We start from the raw sequence: 20,750 nt of genomic DNA on the forward strand, positions 1-20,750 counted from the left end.
TCCTCTAATTCATTGATTCAATTATACTCTCAAGGGTAAAGTATGGTAAAACAGAGTATTAAAAACTATGTTTTATAAATTTGAGGTGTCTTTTTAGAGATGATAATGGAAGAATTTTTGAGAAAAAATACTTTAAACCACTGCTCAATCAACAGTCATAAAAATTTCTATCAACACAGTTTAGAGTTTTAAATTTGGGATTATGTAAGTGAGGATTCTGTCCATAATCCACAATCACTGTGACCACTAGAGTCAGAAAAATCACAAAAGCCAAGAAAATTCTTTGCTCCAATTGGTCATAAAATTTAAATAATATTCTGCATTGCCCATATTAAATTTCTGACACATATTTATTTACCAATAAAAAGAACTAAATGGCAGACCCACACCTGTTGAGTACAAAGTATTGTCATTTCCAAATGTAAAGATGCATCTAATAAATATATTATGACTAGAGAATTAAAGCTGGTTTTTAAAAAAATGCTTAATTGTAGGTAGATCGCAACTCACAATTTTGAAGGGACGGTTCCATGCTCCCCCTTAAACAAATGATTAATCTATTTAAAGTTTAAAAAAATTGTATGATACATTGCATGAGAGTTATTAACTGCTGCAATTGTTTAATTATGGGAAAGCAAGCTGGGTATGGATATGCAAGATTTTAGCTATCAGTCTCCTATAGAAGCTGCATTTACAATGAAGTAGGCTGTCTTCCTATCCAGAATAGCTTCAAAGGGAGTTAGTTCTATGTTTTGCTGCCAGTTTAGATCAGGGCTCATTAGAAAGCTAAGTCTAGAATTTCTGCTCCTAGTAGGGTGGATGTTGAGTGATTATATGAACTTTTTGCCCATTGTTGTTAAACAAATCACTGCAGCTGTTACATGAATCAGGCAGTCATTAAATAAATCCAGCTTCCCCCATTGACTTAGATTGTCGGAAGTCAGCTAGGATGCTGTAACCTCCAAGGTCCCTTCCAACTTTATTATTATTATTATTATTATTATTATTATTATTATTATTATTATTATTATTATTATTATTATTATTATTATTATTATTATTATTATTATTATTATTATTATTATATACATGCTGGTTGCCTAGTGCTCAAATTGTGACCACGTGACTGTGGGGATGCTGTGACCGTTGTAAATGTGAGGGCCGGTTGTAAGTAACTTTTTTTCAGTGCCATTGTAACTTCAGACAGCCACTAAATGAATGTGGAAGATTACCTATACCAGCTAACATGATACTCCAGGGAGCAGGTATTTGAGAGCATCTTCCTTATGTGAGCTCAGTGGAGTCAGGGGAAAAGCACTCATTATTTGACATCACAGTTATAGCCACGTAGGACTTGGGAGGAGATTTTTCTTTCCAATTCCCTCTTGCAGCATGTGATTTCTCCTCATTAACAGTGGGACTGTAGAGTAGCAAGTATTGCACTAGCTGTGTAGAAAACCTTGAAATTTACCCACACGTAAACTCATTTACATAGGGGTGAATTTCAGGGTAAAATTGAATGTCTGGGTCTAGTAAGTAATCTCTCTGAGACCCACTTATTTTGCTCTTAACTTTGGCTTCAGTTATATTGCCTAACCATGAAAAGTATTTATTAAAAGTACAATACCCTGAGGCCTTTGTTCAGATATGTGGTTCGCAGAACTGAAGATAATTTGCACTGCAGGTGAGAGGTCATTCTCTTGCTGGTCTGTTAATGGAGTTGGGTTGGGATAAGATCAATTTCCATGCTTCATCATATTGATCTAATACCTCATTGGCACTTCGCTTCATGGACTGGTTAGCTCAAGTGTGAAAAATGATTGATAGATCTCTGACCCCGAGGATTTTGTTTCGGATGAGATTAGGATAAACTTTTTTACTCTTGCATGTGAATGACGTGTAAGATACGGCACCCTTGGAATTCATTTAATTTGCTTAAACTGGATCCAGTTAACCTAAGGTATCTCATGTTTTAAATTTTAAATTCTGATTAATTCTGCAAGAATTAACATATCTGAAGCAGTAAACATATGAATACTAGTTATTCGATATCAATAATAAGTCAAAGTTAATTGTTTTAATTACAAATCAGTTTAAAAATTTATACCTAAGGCTGCCTTTGGTTGTTTTCTCAATGTACAGGCAGGATAGAAGTTCAAGTAATACTAATAGCAGCAGTAGTAACCACATTGGCACAGTGATGGCACAGTACTGCAGCTACTTCTGCTGACTGCCGGCTGCCAGCACTTCAGCAGTTCGATCTTGACCGGCTCAAGGTTGACTCAGCCTTCCATCCTTCCGAGGTCGGTAAAATGAGGACCCAGATTGTTGGGGCCAATAGGCTGACTCTGTAAACTGCTTAGAGAGGGCTGTAAAGCATTATGAAGCGGTATATAAGCCTAAGTGCTATTGCTAAGTGCTATTGTGGTTTTCATTAGCATCGCTGATGCCATAACATTACTGGTGATATTCCTGACACACTCATTCACATCCCTTGGTTTCACACATATAATTTCCCAGAATTCCTATGACTACTTACTAACAGAGACAAGTATTGTTTTAAGTGACCATTTAAGTTCCCAAGGAAACACTGAATTAGGGATTTATTTACTCTCTGATTTCCTACCTATTTTGAAGCTATATGCCCAAATTTATTTCTGCATCCAAAACTATATACTATAGCCACTTCTGGGATGAATACTGTAGTTATTTTGTGCAGTTTAATCTGCCGCTATAGACTGCTCCAGTTCAGAATACAGGAAGAATCATAATATCATGAAGATGAAAGTCCTATAAGTCCTTGACTTAAAACCGATCATTTAGCGACCTTTCAAAGTTACAACAGCATTGAAAAAAGTGACTTACACTTACAATAGTCACCCATCCCCAGGGTCATGTGATCAAAATTTGGGCACTTGGCAACATGATGGCAGTTGCAGTATCTTGGGGTCAGCCAATGGCCATTGAGACCTTTCAATTGGCTTCCAACAGCAAAGTCAATGGAGAAAGCTGGATTTACTAAACAACCACACGATTCCCTTAAAAATTGCAGCGTTTCACTTAACAATCATAAAAAAGGTCATAAAATCAGGAGTGACTCATATAACAACTGCCTTGCTTATCATAAGTCAAGGACTATCTGTAGTCCAAAGTTCTACTCACTCTTTTAAAAGCAATGTATGGGTGTTAGTTTGGAATCTGTTCTTAAATGGACGTAACTTTGCTTAGATGTCACATTAAATAGTGATTATTCTGAGGGGGTTAAATGAGGTCTTTCTCTTAAGTGCTTATGCTAAAGCATATAAGGAACGGTTGCTGGAATTGGGTATGTCTAGTTTAATAAAGAGAAGGACGAGGGGGGACATGATAGCAGTGTCCCAATACCTCAGGGGCTGCCACAAAGAAGAGGGAGTCAAGCTATTCTCCAAAGCGCCTGAAGGCAGGACGAGAAGCAATGGATGGAAACTGATCAAGGAGAGAAGCAACCTAGAACTAAGGAGAAACTTCCTGACAGTTAGAACAATTAACCAGTGGAACAATCTGCCTCCAGAAGCGGTGAATGCTCCAACACTGGAAGTTTTTAAGAAGAGACTGGACAGCCATTTGTCCGAAATGGTATAGGGTTTCCTGCCTGAGCAGGGGGTTGGACTAGATAACCTTCAAGGTACCTTCCAACTTTATTATTATTATTATTATTATTATTATTATTATTATTATTATTATTATTATTATTATTATTATTATTATTATTATTATTATTATTATTATTAAGTCTAAGTCTTCTAGCGTATTTCATCATCAAAGCTTCTTAGGTCTTCTGAACCCAGCAAATTGGTTATTGTTAATTATGATTTGATTGAAACAAGAGGTTTTTTTTAGTGTTTTAAAAAGTCTCTACAGGTGGGAGACCTTAGGATAGCAGAGAGTTCTAGAGTGCATATGTGAGCTCTTAAGCTTTCCTAGATTTATAATCACCTTTTTCCAAACAAGGAAATTCTCCTAGATCAGGAACAGCCCTTATGAAAGTAAACAAGGCTTCAGCTAGCCCAGGGGTAGGCAACCTTGGCTCTTTTATGACTCGTGGACTTCAACTCTCAGAATTCCTGAGCCAGCTTGGCTGGCTCAGGAATTCTGAGAGTTGAAGTCCACGAGTCATAAAAGAGCCAAGGTTGCCTACCCCTGAGCTAGCCAAAGGATAGAAATGTGATCTTTTTTACCTTAGAGTATATTTGCATAGGTATCAACATGTTTTTCAAATTCTTAATCTTTACACAAATTCCACAATTTCAAACCTGATCTGCAAATATCATTCACATTTTTCTCAACAAACCTTATATAAGTAACATCCTAAGCAATCACAATACAAAATACCTAAATTCCACAAAGACTCTGACAGGGTCTTTTGAAGCAGAGAAGCTATGCAAAGAACAATTGAGTATTGTTTCCTTTTTAACAGAGGCCAAAATCAATAAGGTCAGCTGATCAGAAATGAAACAACTTGGTTAACCTACGCGTTCATTTATAAACCTGCCAGACATAATGCTTCATATATAATGTATTGATTATATTTAAGCAAATAAACATTACATATGCAGTATCCATGTTTATTTATGGAAATCCACATGTAATAAATATTTTATTAAACATTAAAGGTCTTTTTTTTCCTGCAATGTGAATAACTGCTGCTGTGCTGATCAATCTCCATACTTTTTGCTTTGTCAAATAGAAGCATGTAATGTGTAAAAGACGGCATAGCATGCAGAGGGTAGCGCTGATAAATAATAACTTTAAAAGAACTTCACGTGATGATTTCTGACTTCTGAAGCTCTAAAATAAAATAACATTCTCTGCTGAGAAAAAAAGAACACCTAAATTTTGCAATTGGTTTCAGTTATTCGATTTGGGGTTGTATTAATTATTTTATTTTGCATAACTGACTCCTAAGCCTGATTGGTCTACTTCTTGCTAGCTTTTTAGTAAGGCAATATGGGTTAATGTCTAAGGGCCCAGGTTAGAAACTGGGAGACTGTGAACTGTAGTTTTGCTTTAGCCATAAAGCCAGTTGGATAAACTTGGGCCACTCATGCTCTCTCAGCCTTCAGAAAGCAAAGGCAAACCACTTCTGGAAAACTGTAGAGACTTGTCCAGACTGTCATCAGGATTCCGTACTGACTCTAAGACAGCGGTTCTCAACCTATGGGTCGCGACCCCATTTGGGGTCGATCGACCATTTCACGGGGGTCGCCAAGCAAGGCTGTCCGCCATTTTTTTCCCTTTTCCGGCGGGTGCCTTACCTCCCTTGGGCTGGGCCAGCTGGTGGTCGGCCTGCTCCGTCTCTGCCGCTTGCCAGCTACACCTCGGCCAGCGCAGGGGGCGGAACCACGCATGCGCGGCGCTCCCAGGCAGGAAAAGTCCTCGACTTACGACCGGTTTAGTCCTCGACTTATGACCGGTTGGGGGTCGCGGCATTAAAAAGGTTGAGAACCACTGCTCTAAGACAAGAAAACAACAGCAGCAACAAAAATAAACACCAAAGTTTTCTTTCAGTTTTCTTCCCAGATCGGATTAAACCAGGATATTTCAGCAAATAAGTTTTATGTATTATCTTCTGAAATATAAGGGGATAAACACATTCTTCAAAATAATAATGACACTGAGAAATCACAAGAAGTTGAATTTCTCACGGTGCATTGGTTAGAACATAGCATTGCAGGCGAACTCTGCCCACAGCCTGGAGTTCAATCCTGATGGGGCTCAAGGTTTGACGCAGCCTTCCATCCTTTTGAGATCGATAAAATGAGGACCCAGATTGTAGGGGGTGATTTGCTGACATTGTCAACTGCCCACAGAAGGCTGTAAAGCACTATAGGGGAATATACAAGTGCTATTATGTCTATTTCAATCTTAGACTCAAAACAAAGAAAGACATATTTTGCCAAAGGATGACTTGCTTTAGGCTACATTATACAAGTTCTTTGGTTTGGTTAAAAAAAAGTACTGAAATGTGGGGTTTCGGGGTTTTGGGGGTGTGTTTTTTTGGAGATGAAATAGCCTTTGAAAGAATGTAATGCTTAATTACTAAAAAATAGTATTTTTCTAAATGACACACACTGATTATGTATTTGTTCTGTTAAAAATATTTCTCCTGTGCTCCTCATTACAAAGAAACTAAAGCAAGGGAAATTGTATCACCTCCAGAGATGTCACGGGTGCTAAACAATAGTGCCCTTATCACTCAGGCAACCTTTATACAAACTAGGGCAGTGCATTGGTTCAGCTGCAAAAGCAAAAAAGGGTCCTTACAACAGACATGCCACTTCAAACAGGTACTAACATTTTGCCACTGCAATTTATTATGAGCAACCTGTAATTCATCCTCAGTAGGTGGGCTAGTTAGAAATGAAGAGATGTTGAAAAGTTTGGAATTGCTACTCTGAAAAAAAAAGTGCCATTTGTTTTACCCAATAAATCATTTCGTTTAGAAAGGCTTGTAAGATTTTGGTTGCTTTGTTTTCTAAAATATGTGGTGGAAAGCTTTGCATATAATTTATTGAAACCTATTCCAGTTGAAAAATGGCTGTGGAAAACAGTGAGAGCATTACATTGAAAAACAGGAGGAAAAAAATAATAAAGTAAGAAGCATTTGTAATATGGCCTATTGCTAATTTTGATCCAATATGCTTAAAATATATTCACTACTGATTTTTTTTTTTAATTTTTCATTCATTTCCAGTCTGTTTTCCTGTAATCGTTTGTAGAATTTATTCTGTTCTAACCTGATGCTCTTCAGATTATTTGCAATTATTAGACAGCATGCCAGCAACTAGGAATTCTGGGAATTCTTACATAACTGGAGGCTGACAGGCTAGCAAAGGGTTTTTTTTCAAATCCATTACTCCTCTGGTATTACTCCCCCTTTCCTGAGCAGCATAACTAAGCCACGCCATGCCATTCTGGCTGAAGTTACTAGATATAAATAAAGAAGAAGAGGCTAAGTTAAGAAAGCATTACAGGGAAAGTTCACCATGAAGCATTTTTCTTTACTTGGGAGCATTACAGGTGAGAGACCTTTGGAGAATGCACATGCTATCAAACACAGGCCATGTCCAAGGTTACCTTAGAGCAGAGTTCCCCTACCTTTTGGGCACCAGGGACCAGTTCCGTGGACAAAGATTTTTCTGTGGACTGGAGAGTGTGTGGTTTTGTGTGCTGCCTGCATCCCACAGATGGGGCTTTGCATGTTTGTGTGGACAAGTTGCTGGTATGCCGTGGCTTGGTCCGGGGGGTGGGGTCCCCTGCCTTAGAGGATGGCACTGATGTAACTTGTCTCTCTGGAAGGCGTCTCTGAGACCTAATAATAATAATAATAATAATAATAATAATAATAATAATAATAATAATAATAATAATAATAATAATAATAATAATAATAATAATAATAATAATAATAATAATAATAATAATAATAATAATAATAATAATAATAATCATCATCATCATCATCATCATCATCATCATCATCAGGGCTTTTTTTCTCATAGAACGCCCAGAACGGAGTTCCGGCACCTTTTTTGGATGGAACCTTGTAGGGTAGGCAAGGCGGGTTGTATGATGTGTGTGAGTTCCGGCACCTTTTTTTTTAGAGAAAAAAAGCACTGATAATAATAATAATAATAATAATAATAATAATAATAATAATAATAATAATAATAATAATAATAATAATAGTAATAGTAATAGTAATAGTAATAGTAATAGTAATAGTAATAGTAATAGTAATAATAATAATATTATTATTATTATTACTAAGTTGGAAGGGACCTTGGAGGTCATCTAGTCCAACCCCCTGCTCAGGCAGGTAACCCTATACCATTTTGGACAAATGGCTGTCCAGTTTCTTCTTTAAAACTTCTAATATTGGCGCATTCACCGCTTCTGGAGGCAGGTTGTTCCACTGGTTAATTGTTCTAACTGTCAGGAAGTTTCTCTTTAGTTCTAGATTGCTTCTCTCCTTGATTAGTTTCCATCCGTTGCTTCTTGTCCTGCCTTCAGGCGCTTTGGAAAATAGCTTGACTCCCTCTTCTCTGTGGCAGCCCCTGAGATATTGGAACACTGCTATCATGTCCCCCCTCATCCTTCTCTTCATTAAACTAGACCTACCCAATTCCATCAACCTTTCCTTATATGTTTTAGCCTCCAGTCCCCTAATCATCTTTGTTGCTCTTCTCTGTACTCTTTCTAGAGTCTCAACATCTTTTTTACATCGTGGTGACCAAAACTGGATGCAGTATTCCAAGTGTGGCCTTACCAAGGCATTGTAGAGTGGTATTAATACTTCGCGTGATCTTGATTCTATCCCTCTGTTATTCTGAGGGATACTCTACAGTCCAGAAACCTGCCTTGTTCTGAGGATTAATCAACGTTTGGTATCAGTGGCGACATGATCTGGTAGATAAATGGCAGCAGCCACAACCTACTGGAGAAATGCAGCGGTGGTAGTTATCTGTCACCACAGTTCTCTCATTTTCCTCACAAGGGCCTCAAGAGGCCTCAACACTATTCATAATGATTCTTAGCACTCTGTCCTTCATTAACTATTTGCTGATTATGCCATCAACTGCAGGCTGCAGCAGCTCTTCAAACATCTCAAGAAATAGAATGCCAGTTTGTCTAGTGGTTAAGATGCCAAGCTAGAAACCAGGAGACTGTGAGTTCTAGTCCCACCTTAGCTATGAACTGGGTGACTGGGTGATTTTGGGACAGTCCCTATCTGCCACCCTACTCACCTCCCAGGGTTGTTATTGTACATAAAATGGGAGAAAGGAGTATTAGGCATGAGTTATTTGTTAAAAATAAATAATATGGAATATAAATAAATGTAGGAATAGGAATATATTCCAAAAGCACTAATTTGGCCACTTATTCGGGTTCTCCAAAAGTGCAAAAAGTGGGATTACATGTTAGGCCTTACCTACTAAGAGGGCTCTAAAACTTATGAAAGGGATACTGGTAGGCTGTGTGCGGCTCAAAAGCCACCTTTTTATACTTCTGCACTCGACAAATCATAATTAATTTCTTTTGCAAAGAAAACTAGTACAGAAAAAGAAATATAAGCTACTTTTTTTTCTTAAAATGGTGGATCTCATCATGTAAAAGAGTTTTGGTTTTTTACTTTTCCATGGGACAACATTCAAGTCTATGATCATTCTGAATGCTAAAAATCTCTTACTTGTGTTGTTCAGGTGTAATCCTATTGAAATGCTAATAAATCTGTTTCACAAGAAATGTTTAAATAATCACCAGATGACTGCAAAGAGATGCCAAAAACTCTGGACTGCCATTCATGGTGTTCTGGATTTTTGCAGCCTACATCTGGTAATCTTAATGGAGGTTTCAATAATCTCATTGGAATTACTGCCAGGGTAACAATAAAACAATAATAATAATAATAAATAGAGTAGGAACTCTAAATATTGACTCTGTTTCAAGACTGTTAGCAAAGCACTTTTTATACCAAATAGCACAAATAATTTGCAGAGTTTTCAGTGGGTTTTTTTAAAAAAACAAATTCTGTCTTTTTTTTTTAAAAAAAAAAAAAGGAAAGAAAAGAAACTGTTGAAATTATATTTATAATTCATCATAAGTAATGCTGAGTGTCATACATGAATAACCTACATTCAGTCTAGCAAGCAAAGCATACACAAATCAAAAAGCCCACAAAAGCACTTTTTAAATGCCAGGAGCTACATTTGATGCTTTGCTTGATCCCAATTCCTGCAGATGGATGGGTGGGTGGATGATAGACAGACAGACAGACAGACAGACTACATACATATGCACATATATACACACATACAAACATACATACATTTAAAAAAATCTATGGCCTTTTATGCTTAGAATCTATATTTGTATGAACCTCTGTTGAAAATCAGCATCACACATAAAGAAGAGCATGGAAAGAAAAGCAAGTTATATTGGTATAAGATTGTTTTACTCAGTATTTCTCCAAACGTTTAGAGGGATGTTTAGTACTCGTGCGCAATCCATCAGCCTGGAAGCAAATCTCCATATAGATTAGCTTTTCTCAAACAGACCTTTTTAATGTGCATATATTACAATTCCTATTACAATTCCCCAAACAACAGGGTCATTATTTGCAGAAGAACATTTTGATGAATCTGGATCAAATGTTGGATGTTCTCCTCTGGCCAGCTTAACTTAAATGCCATAGTACCTTCTGTTGCTTTGATGATAGCTAGGATTATTTAATAAACCTCTGGAGACTTCCAAACTAGAGATCCTGGCTGCTACTGGCTGGTTTTTGCACAACTTAAGAACCTAGTTTCTGATTTTTCTTTGGTTTTGCTCTTGCTGAATCGAACTCTGACATATAGGTCTTGGTCAGAAGGAATGATTCACATGGAACTAGTAAATGAGCTCCTGGCCCTAAAGAAATAGACAGTGACACTCAAAAGAATATGCATCAGATTGCTGAATGACATGCTTTGTTATAGGCATGATTGGTGCACTGCAACATAGCATCCAGGTCAGCCAAATAAGAGACATCTCCCATCTAACATGTTTGATTCAATTCCCTGTTGTTTTTCTACTGCTTTAGGCTTTCGAAATCATATTTCAAAGCATCAATTTCTGGTAGCCTAGTGACTGCTACAACAAGGCCTTCTGTGATTCATTGAGGGTGTCAACTATCCATTTGGAATAAATTGCCTGAGTACATTCAGAATGCATTGAGTACATCCAATATGTTCCCAATCATATTAGAAAATTTGAAGAGTAAGGCTTTGTCTTCTGGTATTTTCTTCCCCTCTTTTTTTTTTTTTTTTTTAAAAATCACATGTCTCTTGACATACTGTGGATTATTGTTTTGCTTCCAATGGGCCAACCAGACTTATAGCAAATCTGCCAAATCACACTTAACATGATTAAATAACATCTTAGTGTTAATAAGAGCTGAAAGGGAATCTCTATCAGCTGCACAGCACTGGGAGAGGAAGAAATAACTTTCCCTCCACAGTTTTCCAAATGCTATTTGCCCCAAAGGGGAAAATAGACAAGAGGTCAATTTGCCTAAAATGATTTATCCTACAAGGCAAAACATAATTTCAAAAGTACATTGTTAATTGTGAAAATAATATAGAAAATTCTCAGTGTTTTCCCTCTATATGAGTATTGTCTAGCGTTCCTTTAGGTTGTTTTTTTTTTTACCGTGGGGCTAATATGCCCTATATTTATGTATAATCAATACATGTGAATGGTATTGATTTTATTTTTAAAAAAATTGACACCAATTTTTAATACATCAGTCTGTGGTGGTTTCAGAGTTGACAACATCTCAAGCAAGAGACAGAGCATTTTTTCTTCTCCAGTGTCTTCAGCCTCCTGTTCTGTTTTTTGTTTACCTGTTCTATGTAATTCCTTCCTTCCTTCCTTCCTTCCTTCCTTCCTTCCTTCCTTCCAACTAAAAACCACCAGAAACTGCTGGTTGACACCATTATTGTGCTGTTTTCTCTACCCAAGTTGGAGAAAAAGGGCTGTTAAGTTCTGTTGCCTTATGCTAGAGTGAGACATAGCCAAACAGTCCCTCACTTCTGTATTTGCCCTAAACTGCCTTTCAATTTGCTATTGGCATAATCACACTTGGTTACAGTTATCTCCTCATTGTCCTGGAGGAAAGGAGTATCCACACTGAGTTTTAAGAACATAAGATCTTCTGGATCTGGCCAAGAGTCTATCAAATACTGCTGGTGAACCAGATGCAAGTAAAAAGCTCACAAAAAGCATGGAAAGGAATCAACAGCTATTGGAAACTGCATCTAAGATATACTGCCTTGAAGCCAGAGACAGCTATCAAAACCAGCACCCATTAAGAAGACTAACAGCTAATGATCTCTTGTACATGTGGAAGGAGGAATCCTTCAGAGATAGCCCATTTATCTATCTATCTATCTATCTATCTATCTATCTATCTATCTATCTATCTATCTATCTATCTATCTATCTATCTATCATCTATCATCTATGTATATCTATATGCATACACACACTACTAAAACTATCATGTATGTTTGTAACCTTCATTTTGTGGAAACTGCATCATAGAACAATTTTTGAACCAAGGTATTTCAAATGAGCTACAGAACGTGTCCAAACTCTGGGACACATTACTCTTGTGGAATTAAAATTTGGCAAAGTTATGGCACCTGGATGACTTTGGGCCAGTCTCTCTATTTTAGCTCACCTCACCTCACAGGGTTGTTGTTATGGGGAAAATAGGAAGAGAAGGAATATTATGTATGTTTGCCATCTTGAGTTAATTATAACGTAGATGTTTGCTTATCAAAGCAAAACAATAGTGATATTACAGCAACAGTGACCTTCAGATTTTAAAAAGTAGAGATCCATCTCTTTTAAAAAAAACATCCCTCACACACAAATATTAACATAGATAAGATTGTTTCAAATATGATTGACAAATAATTGGGATGGACTTTGGTGGAGGTAAGGAAAGGATTTATTTTTTATTTAATTTAATTTTTGTTGCAGTATGCCTTAACTTTCTAGGGATCAAGAAAATCAAACTTTCTTGTGTTGCCCAGGATGCTAATATCAGTTACAATGAATGACACTATAATGAAACTTAAGGTTCTCGTTTGAATTTCCGTCAATTTTCTTCTTTGCTACTTCCTTTCTGTTAAAATCCCTGCCTTTCTTCTGCCTCTCCTATGCAAGATGGTTTGAAGAAGAGAAACTTGCTCATTCGTGCTTCAAAGGATAACCATCAAACCTGGCTTGTATCAGAGCCAATCTTGGCTGCTTTGAATCACTTCCCTTTCAAGGCTGCAAAAGCAGTGGCATTTTAAAATTAAAATAAACAGGGTACAAGCCTGAACAGGGGTTTGGACTAGAAGACCTCCAAGGTCCCTCCCAACATCATCATGATTGTGATTGTGATGATAATTATGATGTTCCTACGGAATAATCAGCTAAGGTAGGCTTAGAGCACTACAGGAGAAAAAGCAATAGCTGTCTCAGTCTTTATTGCATAAGAGACTGATCATAGGTCACAATTTGTTAATGTCAAAGTTCATTTTGGAATAAAGATTTTCTCAATTGATAGGAAGCTATTTAAGTTGCCAGATTTTATCTGTTAATTAATGAAATGCATGTTCTGTGTTTCCTCACACATTTAATCCATGTAACTAGATATTTAAAAGAACAGTTGTTTTCCTCTGTCCAAACCCACAAATTAGAATTACTGTTCATCAATAAATAGCATTATAATAAATAATTTGACTTCTATCCAACGTCTGAATTTCTCTGTTCACTCCCTGCCTCTTTTATCTATCAATCTGCTATTTTAATCAACTTCTGATGCTTTCTCTCCCTACATTTCCCCAGGAAAAGAAATCCATGATGCTGAGAAACTGTTTAATACTGGCCTACATTACAGGGAAATTATATGCTACTTTAACTTCCCCACCTATAGATAAATAGGTACTGTATAGGTATGAAACAGCCCAATTCCTATCTTACTAATTGGTGTTCTTCAGATGTGCTACACTATATCTTCCATAATTAACACTCACCATCAATTTTTATAAAGATAAAGTGAGGGAGGAGGTAGCTCGCTCAGATTCTGTTACTATGGCTGTTTCAATAAAAGTACCCCTAACCCAGTGTTTCTCAATCTTGACAATTTTAAGGCATGTGGACTTCAACTCCCAGAATTCCACAGCCAGCAATGCTGGCTGTGGAATTCTGGGAGTTGAAGTCCACATGCCTTAAAATTGTCAAGGTTGAGAAACACTGATATGGCATAGTTTTCTTAATCTGATCTACATGTAGAGCTGACATTAGCCTGGTAATATTGATTGTTAAGATTTGAAGAGGAGCACGAGAGAGAGAGTGAGAGAGAGAGAGAAAATAGCTGTGCAATAGTCTGAATAGAGTTGTGCAGCTATCCTCTACAACTGACACACAATCCTAGGAAATACATTTTGTTTCAGGCGTTCCCAACAGGCAATAATCAAATACCAGACTATTGTAATCGTATTTTACCTTTTAAATCGAGATTGCTGCACAGCACACTGTGTATGTGTGCATTTGTGTGTGTGTGTGTGTGTATGTTTGTGTGTGCGTGTGTGCTGCATTTTGTTGTAAGATATATTTTGGAACATGCTGTAGATAAACAGCTCTGTTTATTCCTAGCCTGTCAACTATCAGTCTTAAATATAGTTATAATTTATCTTCACCCTTCAATAAAAAGGCACAGAAAAGTGTTCTAAACTAAAATTGAGAGGACATTTGGGGAAGAGAGGTTGAGGACCTGGGATTCATCCTTTTTTGACAAGGCCTGATTGCAGTCTTCTCTTCCAGATAGCCGGTGGCTTTGTTAAGACAGGCACAAGAGATAGAGAGAGAGAGAGAGAAATGCAACTGGACAGAGCAAAACAAATGTTGTCTTTGAAAAATATAGCTTCAACCTTGTTCTGTTCTCTATGTAGAAATGAATTATTGTGATATTCATATAGTTTGGGGGAAGACCAAGGTTGTTCCTGTGATAACACAGGCTACACTTTGACTTATCATGGATCCATCTGCTATCTTCCACTCCTCTTTCTTTCATCCAACTGTATTGTCAAAGTGGGAAGTGACTGGTATGCAACAGTGGAGGGTAGAGTAATGAAAATAAATTCCTGTGCTGGAAACTATACTATATGCTGTTGAAAACTCACATGATCCTTTGGCAGTTACTGCGTGGTGCTGCTAAGCCCAGCATGATAATTAGCAGTTATTTTACTTTTATTTTTCCATTCAATCATGTACAGACAAATGCCTATGGAGATTCTCAGTCATCCAAGTCATGGTTGTCCCAGAGGTGCTTTTTCAAAAGGCAACTGTCCTTTTTTTTTTCCCTTCAAGATGTTTCACTTCTCATCCAAGAAGCTTTTTCAGTTCTGAAAGTCTTCAAGGAAAACAAAGGAAGTCCAGTTGCCTTTAGAAAATGCACCTTTGGGACATGTCCAGACAGGTCCCTGCAGTTTTCTTGGCAAGGTTTTTCAGAAGGGGTTTGCCATTGCCTCCTTCCTAGGGCTGAGAGAAAGTGACTGGACCAAGGTTATCCAGTTGGCTTTTTGCCTAAAGCTAAACTAGAATTCACAGTTTCCCGGTTTCTAATCTGATACCTTAATCACTACACCAAGCGGATTCTTCTTTACTTAGGCTAAATTAAATAAGAATTTTCAACATATATCTGTCATCAAAAAGAAGTCTTCAGCTTCTATGCCGTTCCTGTAATTTCCGGAACAAATCACATTGGGTTGCTATGATGTCATGGACTTTTGACTTGCTTTCTTATCTCCCAAAAGTAACAACTATAATACGTAGCCTCAGTATAGAAGCATAGAAAGTGATTTTATAAAAGGATTGTTCTGTTGATAGAATCTTGAAAAGGGTGGGGTATGCATCTCCCATTTTGTACTCAGATAAAAATCAAAAGAAAGTCTGCCATGTATTATGTGTATATGTTCATGTTTTAAATATTGGCTCTACCAGAAATGCAGGTAGAATACAATAAATTACCAAGTTCCAAAGGGTATCATAATGCAATCCTACTTATTCACATTTTGCGATCTCTTTCAATATAAATCCTCAACTTAAATCGTCAACTTGGTCACTTGGAACTGCTTGGTCACTGTAACGGTTGCTAATTTAGCAACTGCAATGATTCATTTAACAACCGTGTCAAGAAAGTTCATAAAATGGGGCAAAACTCACTTAACAACTGTCTTGCTTAGCGATGGAAATTTTGGGCTTTTTGTGATCATAAGTCGAAGGCTACATGTAATTTATTCTGTTAAGTGCGAGAGGAATCATTTAAATAGATGCTTGAATTTCAGATCATATTTTATTACAATGGCTATTTGAACTGCTGCTATTGTTGTTACTGCTGCCATTATTGTTGTTGTTTTGTTATAGTTATTGTCAAATTTTTAATATTTTCAACCGCCTTCACCAAAAATGACTTCAAATATAAACTATGGAATTCAATATTAATATAACATGTCTGGAAAATAATAAACCAGCTTGAACAAAGAGAGATCCGATCTTCCTTGTCATTATGAGTTCTTTTAAAGTAAATGCTCATATAAAATGAACGTTTTTGGACTTTGCTATGAATTTTTCCCTCTGACTTACTAACATTGGAAACCATTTCCTTGATTATTTACATCAAGTGAAATTCCTAATTCCTAATTTAACTCTAATTAGTTTTGTTTATTAAATACAGTCACAGACCAAACAGACAAATGAAAGCACCTAGAAAATGGATCGAGCCCAATAACTTTTAATTTCTATCGTACAATTTTAGCTTCAATTCTTGAGACTGCCTGATCCTGTTCATTTAATAAATGGTGCTTGTGAGAACTATCTTAAGTATTTTGTAATCAAAGGAGAGATTAACTCTACTGTCAAAGAGTGGCAAATCGGGCAATTCAGAAATATATGCATTAATGTTTCAATTTCAGAATCTCAGCAGATACATAAATGTTCTTTATAAAATACCACTGAATCTACCCAACAGTACCATTTAGGGGAGAGCATTCAGATGTGCCAATGTAAAAGCCAGAATGAATAAATGACATAAATATTAGGGAATAATGATTCTATTTCTTTATAAAATGAGAATTCTTTACCTGAACAGTCTCCTGGCTTTATTCAAGCCTAGCACAGATAAAGAGTAAGCCCACAATAAGCCAGATTTATCCATTATTTCTTTCTTCCAGGGAGACTGTATCTGCTTACAAAAACTAATAAGACGAATTGCATTAGCTACAATGCGGGGAGCTTGAAGTAGAGACTTGAAGAATTTAGGCTGAACAGCTTTCAACGTCTAAGTAGCCTTGTAAGCAGTGGTGGGATTCAAATATGTGAACAGCCGGTTCTCTGTGTGGATGCCGCTTCCAAAAGTCCATTCTGGGCCTGGGCAACCAAAAATTAGCTGCCGAAGTGATGCGAACTGGCTGAATCCCACCACTGCTTGTAAGCATAACATTACACAGCCTTGGCACTTTAGCTTTAAAAGTTTTAAATGCTGTGGACACAAAATTGTTCTTTGTACAATTGATTGGGGGTTTCAAGAAAGAATTCCAGCAATGGAAGAAGCTAGCTTCAGATCACAGTTTTCCATCACTTACCAATATATCACTTTTACACCACCTCTCTTCATAGTACACTAAGTCTCCTGGAGGTGCCTTTTACACCATTTTTATAGATCTAGAAACAGTGTTTGATTCAATCCTTCATGAGAGGCTATGGCAGCTTCCTCTATTGACTGCCACCTCCTGCAATTAATTATGATGTTGCATTAAAGTGCCGCAAGGCAGATCCAGTTCTTAAATAGTGGAGAGCTGATTGACCTTATTCTGAATCTTAAGTTTATTGTTATAGTAACCATTCCCAAAACTGTGCTTAAAGCTACCAGATGATACTTCTGCACTGATAAAAAGATACACATTCCACCAGGATAAATATGCATATTCAAATACCTACAGGAATATTTATAATAGATGTTCTACATGCCTGGGAAAAAAATTATATTCCCAGTGTTTAATAAATTCCCTTGGGAAAAGGTTTGGTGATACTGTGAATCTCTAAAATGATAAATAACATTATGGCACCCTTCTCTGAAAATAAATACGTACACACACAAAGATAATACTACAACTTTAAAGACTGAAGTACTGAAGTTCACTACTATGACAAATGACTAATATTTATTTTTTAAATTGTTCAATCTCAGCAGCTACCCACTTGTACCAGACACTGTGCTACTTACAAATATTAAGTCTAACGATAAAAACAATTTGAAACAACAATAAAGATGCTGATGCCATTTTAATCAATATATTTTAATCATTTCAGATTATAAAGCACATTACAAAATAACAATTTATAGTTAAATTTTTAAAAATAAAATATTGGTGGTATTTTTATGTCTCTACTAAAATTTTATATGTCTAACAAATATTGTTGCTTTTTATCAATCAGTTATGTTACTTCTGTTTTAATTGATTTGTCTTTTTACTTACTTCATTGGTTCAGCCAAACTAACTCATTCATAAAATGCCAAATAGTAATTTCACTTTTAATATTCATATGAAAATTTTCACATAGGGTTACACATTGTTCCTTAAGTTCTCTTTTTTTATCATTATTACACAAAGTTCATTCTGAAGTCAGTTCTTAAAGAGGTTTACAAAACTATGAAATAGATTGTCCCCTGAACTACAAATTATGTTACATACAAACCTAGAACAAAAGTACTTTAGTAAAACAAGTTGCCTTTTTTCTGAAACTAATACTTAATTGACACAACTTGTTTACATTTAGCAGGCATGCAAGAATAACTGAGTCATTAAAGGAAATTCAACTTGTCCTGTCTGTTTTGAAATGTTACTGGTTGGCAAAGTCTGTTTATTTTTCAGGATGGTCTTTGATTTGTAAGATAAAAAGCTGAAGCTTGTAATGAAAATACTGGGAATTTATTGATGCTCTTTTATATTGATCTTTTAACATATTAATTTACATTAATTCTTCCTTTCAGTGTTATTTTTACAGCAGGGGTGTCAAACTCCCAACATCACGTGACGTGTCACGACATATCCCGACTTTTTTTCCATTGCCAGCAATGGGGTGGACGCGGTTTTGCCATGACGCATCTGGCCTGTGGGCCGGCAATTTGACACCCCTGTTTTACAACATATCATTTATTTCTGTTTTGTGCTGTGTCCCTCTGCAATTGAACCATTTTTATGGTTTTCATTATTGATCTTACTAGCTACCTTGAATTAATTCTAAGATAGGTTTATGTTCAAAGAAAAAAAGATAATTCCTTTTGGCATTGTTTCCATAGTGCATCTTTGTACAAGAGAAGAGACTAAGCACACTCAACTGGATGCCAAAGTTTGTTCAGTGGGGGGGAAATACAAAAATAACGCACTGAAAATTGGTAAAAAGCAGGAGGATGTTGACTGGAAATATGAACTCTCACGAAAACCTGGTATCCATTCATCTCATGATCCTGCAATAGAAGTCTGTATCTTCTCAGGAAAAAAAACACACCACCTATTAAATTCAATAGGACTTATCCCAATTGGGAAAATGATTTCAGCTTTAAAGTCTTACCTCAATTTCAGTGCCCTTTTCTAGAAAATAAATGCTTTCGCAGAATGGGCAGTTGCAGTAAAACTTATTAATATAGTTGCAAGGTATTACAGCAGCAGCACAAGAGAACTTATGTGAAAGTATCTCCCAATGGGGGTTTTTTTGTACTCTTTAAATGGTGGCCGAAATGCATGATTAAAAAAAAAAAAGATTAAAAGAGAGCAACAGTAAATAACCCCAAGGTATTCTTTTGTTTGTTTCTTTGTTTTGGTACATAGGTTGATGACCAAATGAAGCTCCTTCAAAACTGCTGGAGTGAACTCTTAATTCTAGATCATATTTATCGGCAAGTGGTACATGGGAAGGAAGGCTCCATCCTTCTAGTCACTGGGCAACAAGTGAGTTTGCATAGTAAAATTGTTGAGTTTTTTTGTATTAATGACCTTGCAAATGCTCAGATTTTAGACAGATCAGAAGCACTGCTGGGTCACACTGAAAGCACTTTCCACTGAACTGAGATGTAGGTTCTAGCAGAATATTAGTAAAATGAAAAGGGTTCTCTGTCCTAATGGCAAATTTTACACAATATATATTGTAAAATTATATAAATAATTTATATAATTATATATATAATATATATAATTGTATATATAATTTTTAAATGTATTCATATGAAAGATGAAGAGGATGAAATTTGTTAGCAAAATGCCTGGAAGAAACAACATCAAGATAAATGGCCATGTCCCTTTATTTCTATGAATTTATGTCGAGTAAATCATGGATCAGGCTAACCCTTTGCTAATTGTACATCTTTTAAAGAAAAAAAAATAGTTCAGCTGAATTTAAAGCAGATAATATGCTCCCCTGGGGAAACAACATTCAATGCAGACACGGCTAGATTAGATCATTTGTGATAATAAGTACTGAAGGAAAACCTTCAGAAAGTGTTTAACTTATATAACTTGCAGCTTAGGAATCTTTATACTTTCTTCAAGATTCCTTCTTGTATCCCCGCTCTACAAATATAGAAGTTTGAACGGAATACAGAGTTCTAGTTCAAATACAAAAAATGTCTAAGGCATAAAGAGGGAGAAAACACGCTGAAAATCAAACATGCAAGCCCTGACACAAATCTTACAATTAGAGATGAGACTGAGCAGAAGGCCTGGTGGTCAGAATAAAGCTGTCAGCACCACGGACGGCTCTTCTCCACGGCTATCGAAACACTGGATAAATTAGGAGAAGTTAACTGTATTTATCCATCTGTTCAGCATGCACAACCGTATAGGTAAGATAAATCATAGAGCAGCATTCACAGAATTTGTATTTACTTACCTAATCACTTTAAATGTGAGGTGCATGCAACCCATCCACATTATTCTACTCTATTGTACTATTATCTCAAGCACCGCAATTGAAGCGTAGTCAGGTGCCCGAACAATGGGACAAAGTTAGGGCATTTGTGTTATCAGAAATCGAGGGCTTGTTTGAGTATGGGAGTATGGGAGAGAAAGGCAGACCCAATTAGGGAATCAGAAACAGCTTTAAAAGTGAAAAGAAAA

At 36.4% G+C, this 20,750-nt stretch overlaps 1 protein-coding gene across 1 annotated transcript in view; it reads left to right on the forward strand.

Annotated features, from left to right (window-relative positions):
• The window catches only part of LOC107294643 (nuclear receptor subfamily 5 group A member 2), a 162,907-nt gene that overhangs the window by 102,630 nt on the left and 39,527 nt on the right, over positions 1-20,750 (forward strand). The window contains 1 exon segment of the mRNA XM_015823894.1: positions 19,467-19,599. Coding sequence (XP_015679380.1) covers positions 19,467-19,599 — 133 coding nt within the window.

The sequence above is a fragment of the Protobothrops mucrosquamatus genome, unplaced genomic scaffold (genome assembly GCF_001527695.2).
Source record: "Protobothrops mucrosquamatus isolate PMUCROS unplaced genomic scaffold, P.Mucros_1.0 scaffold2037, whole genome shotgun sequence".
NCBI classification, from domain to species: Eukaryota; Metazoa; Chordata; class Lepidosauria; order Squamata; family Viperidae; genus Protobothrops; species Protobothrops mucrosquamatus.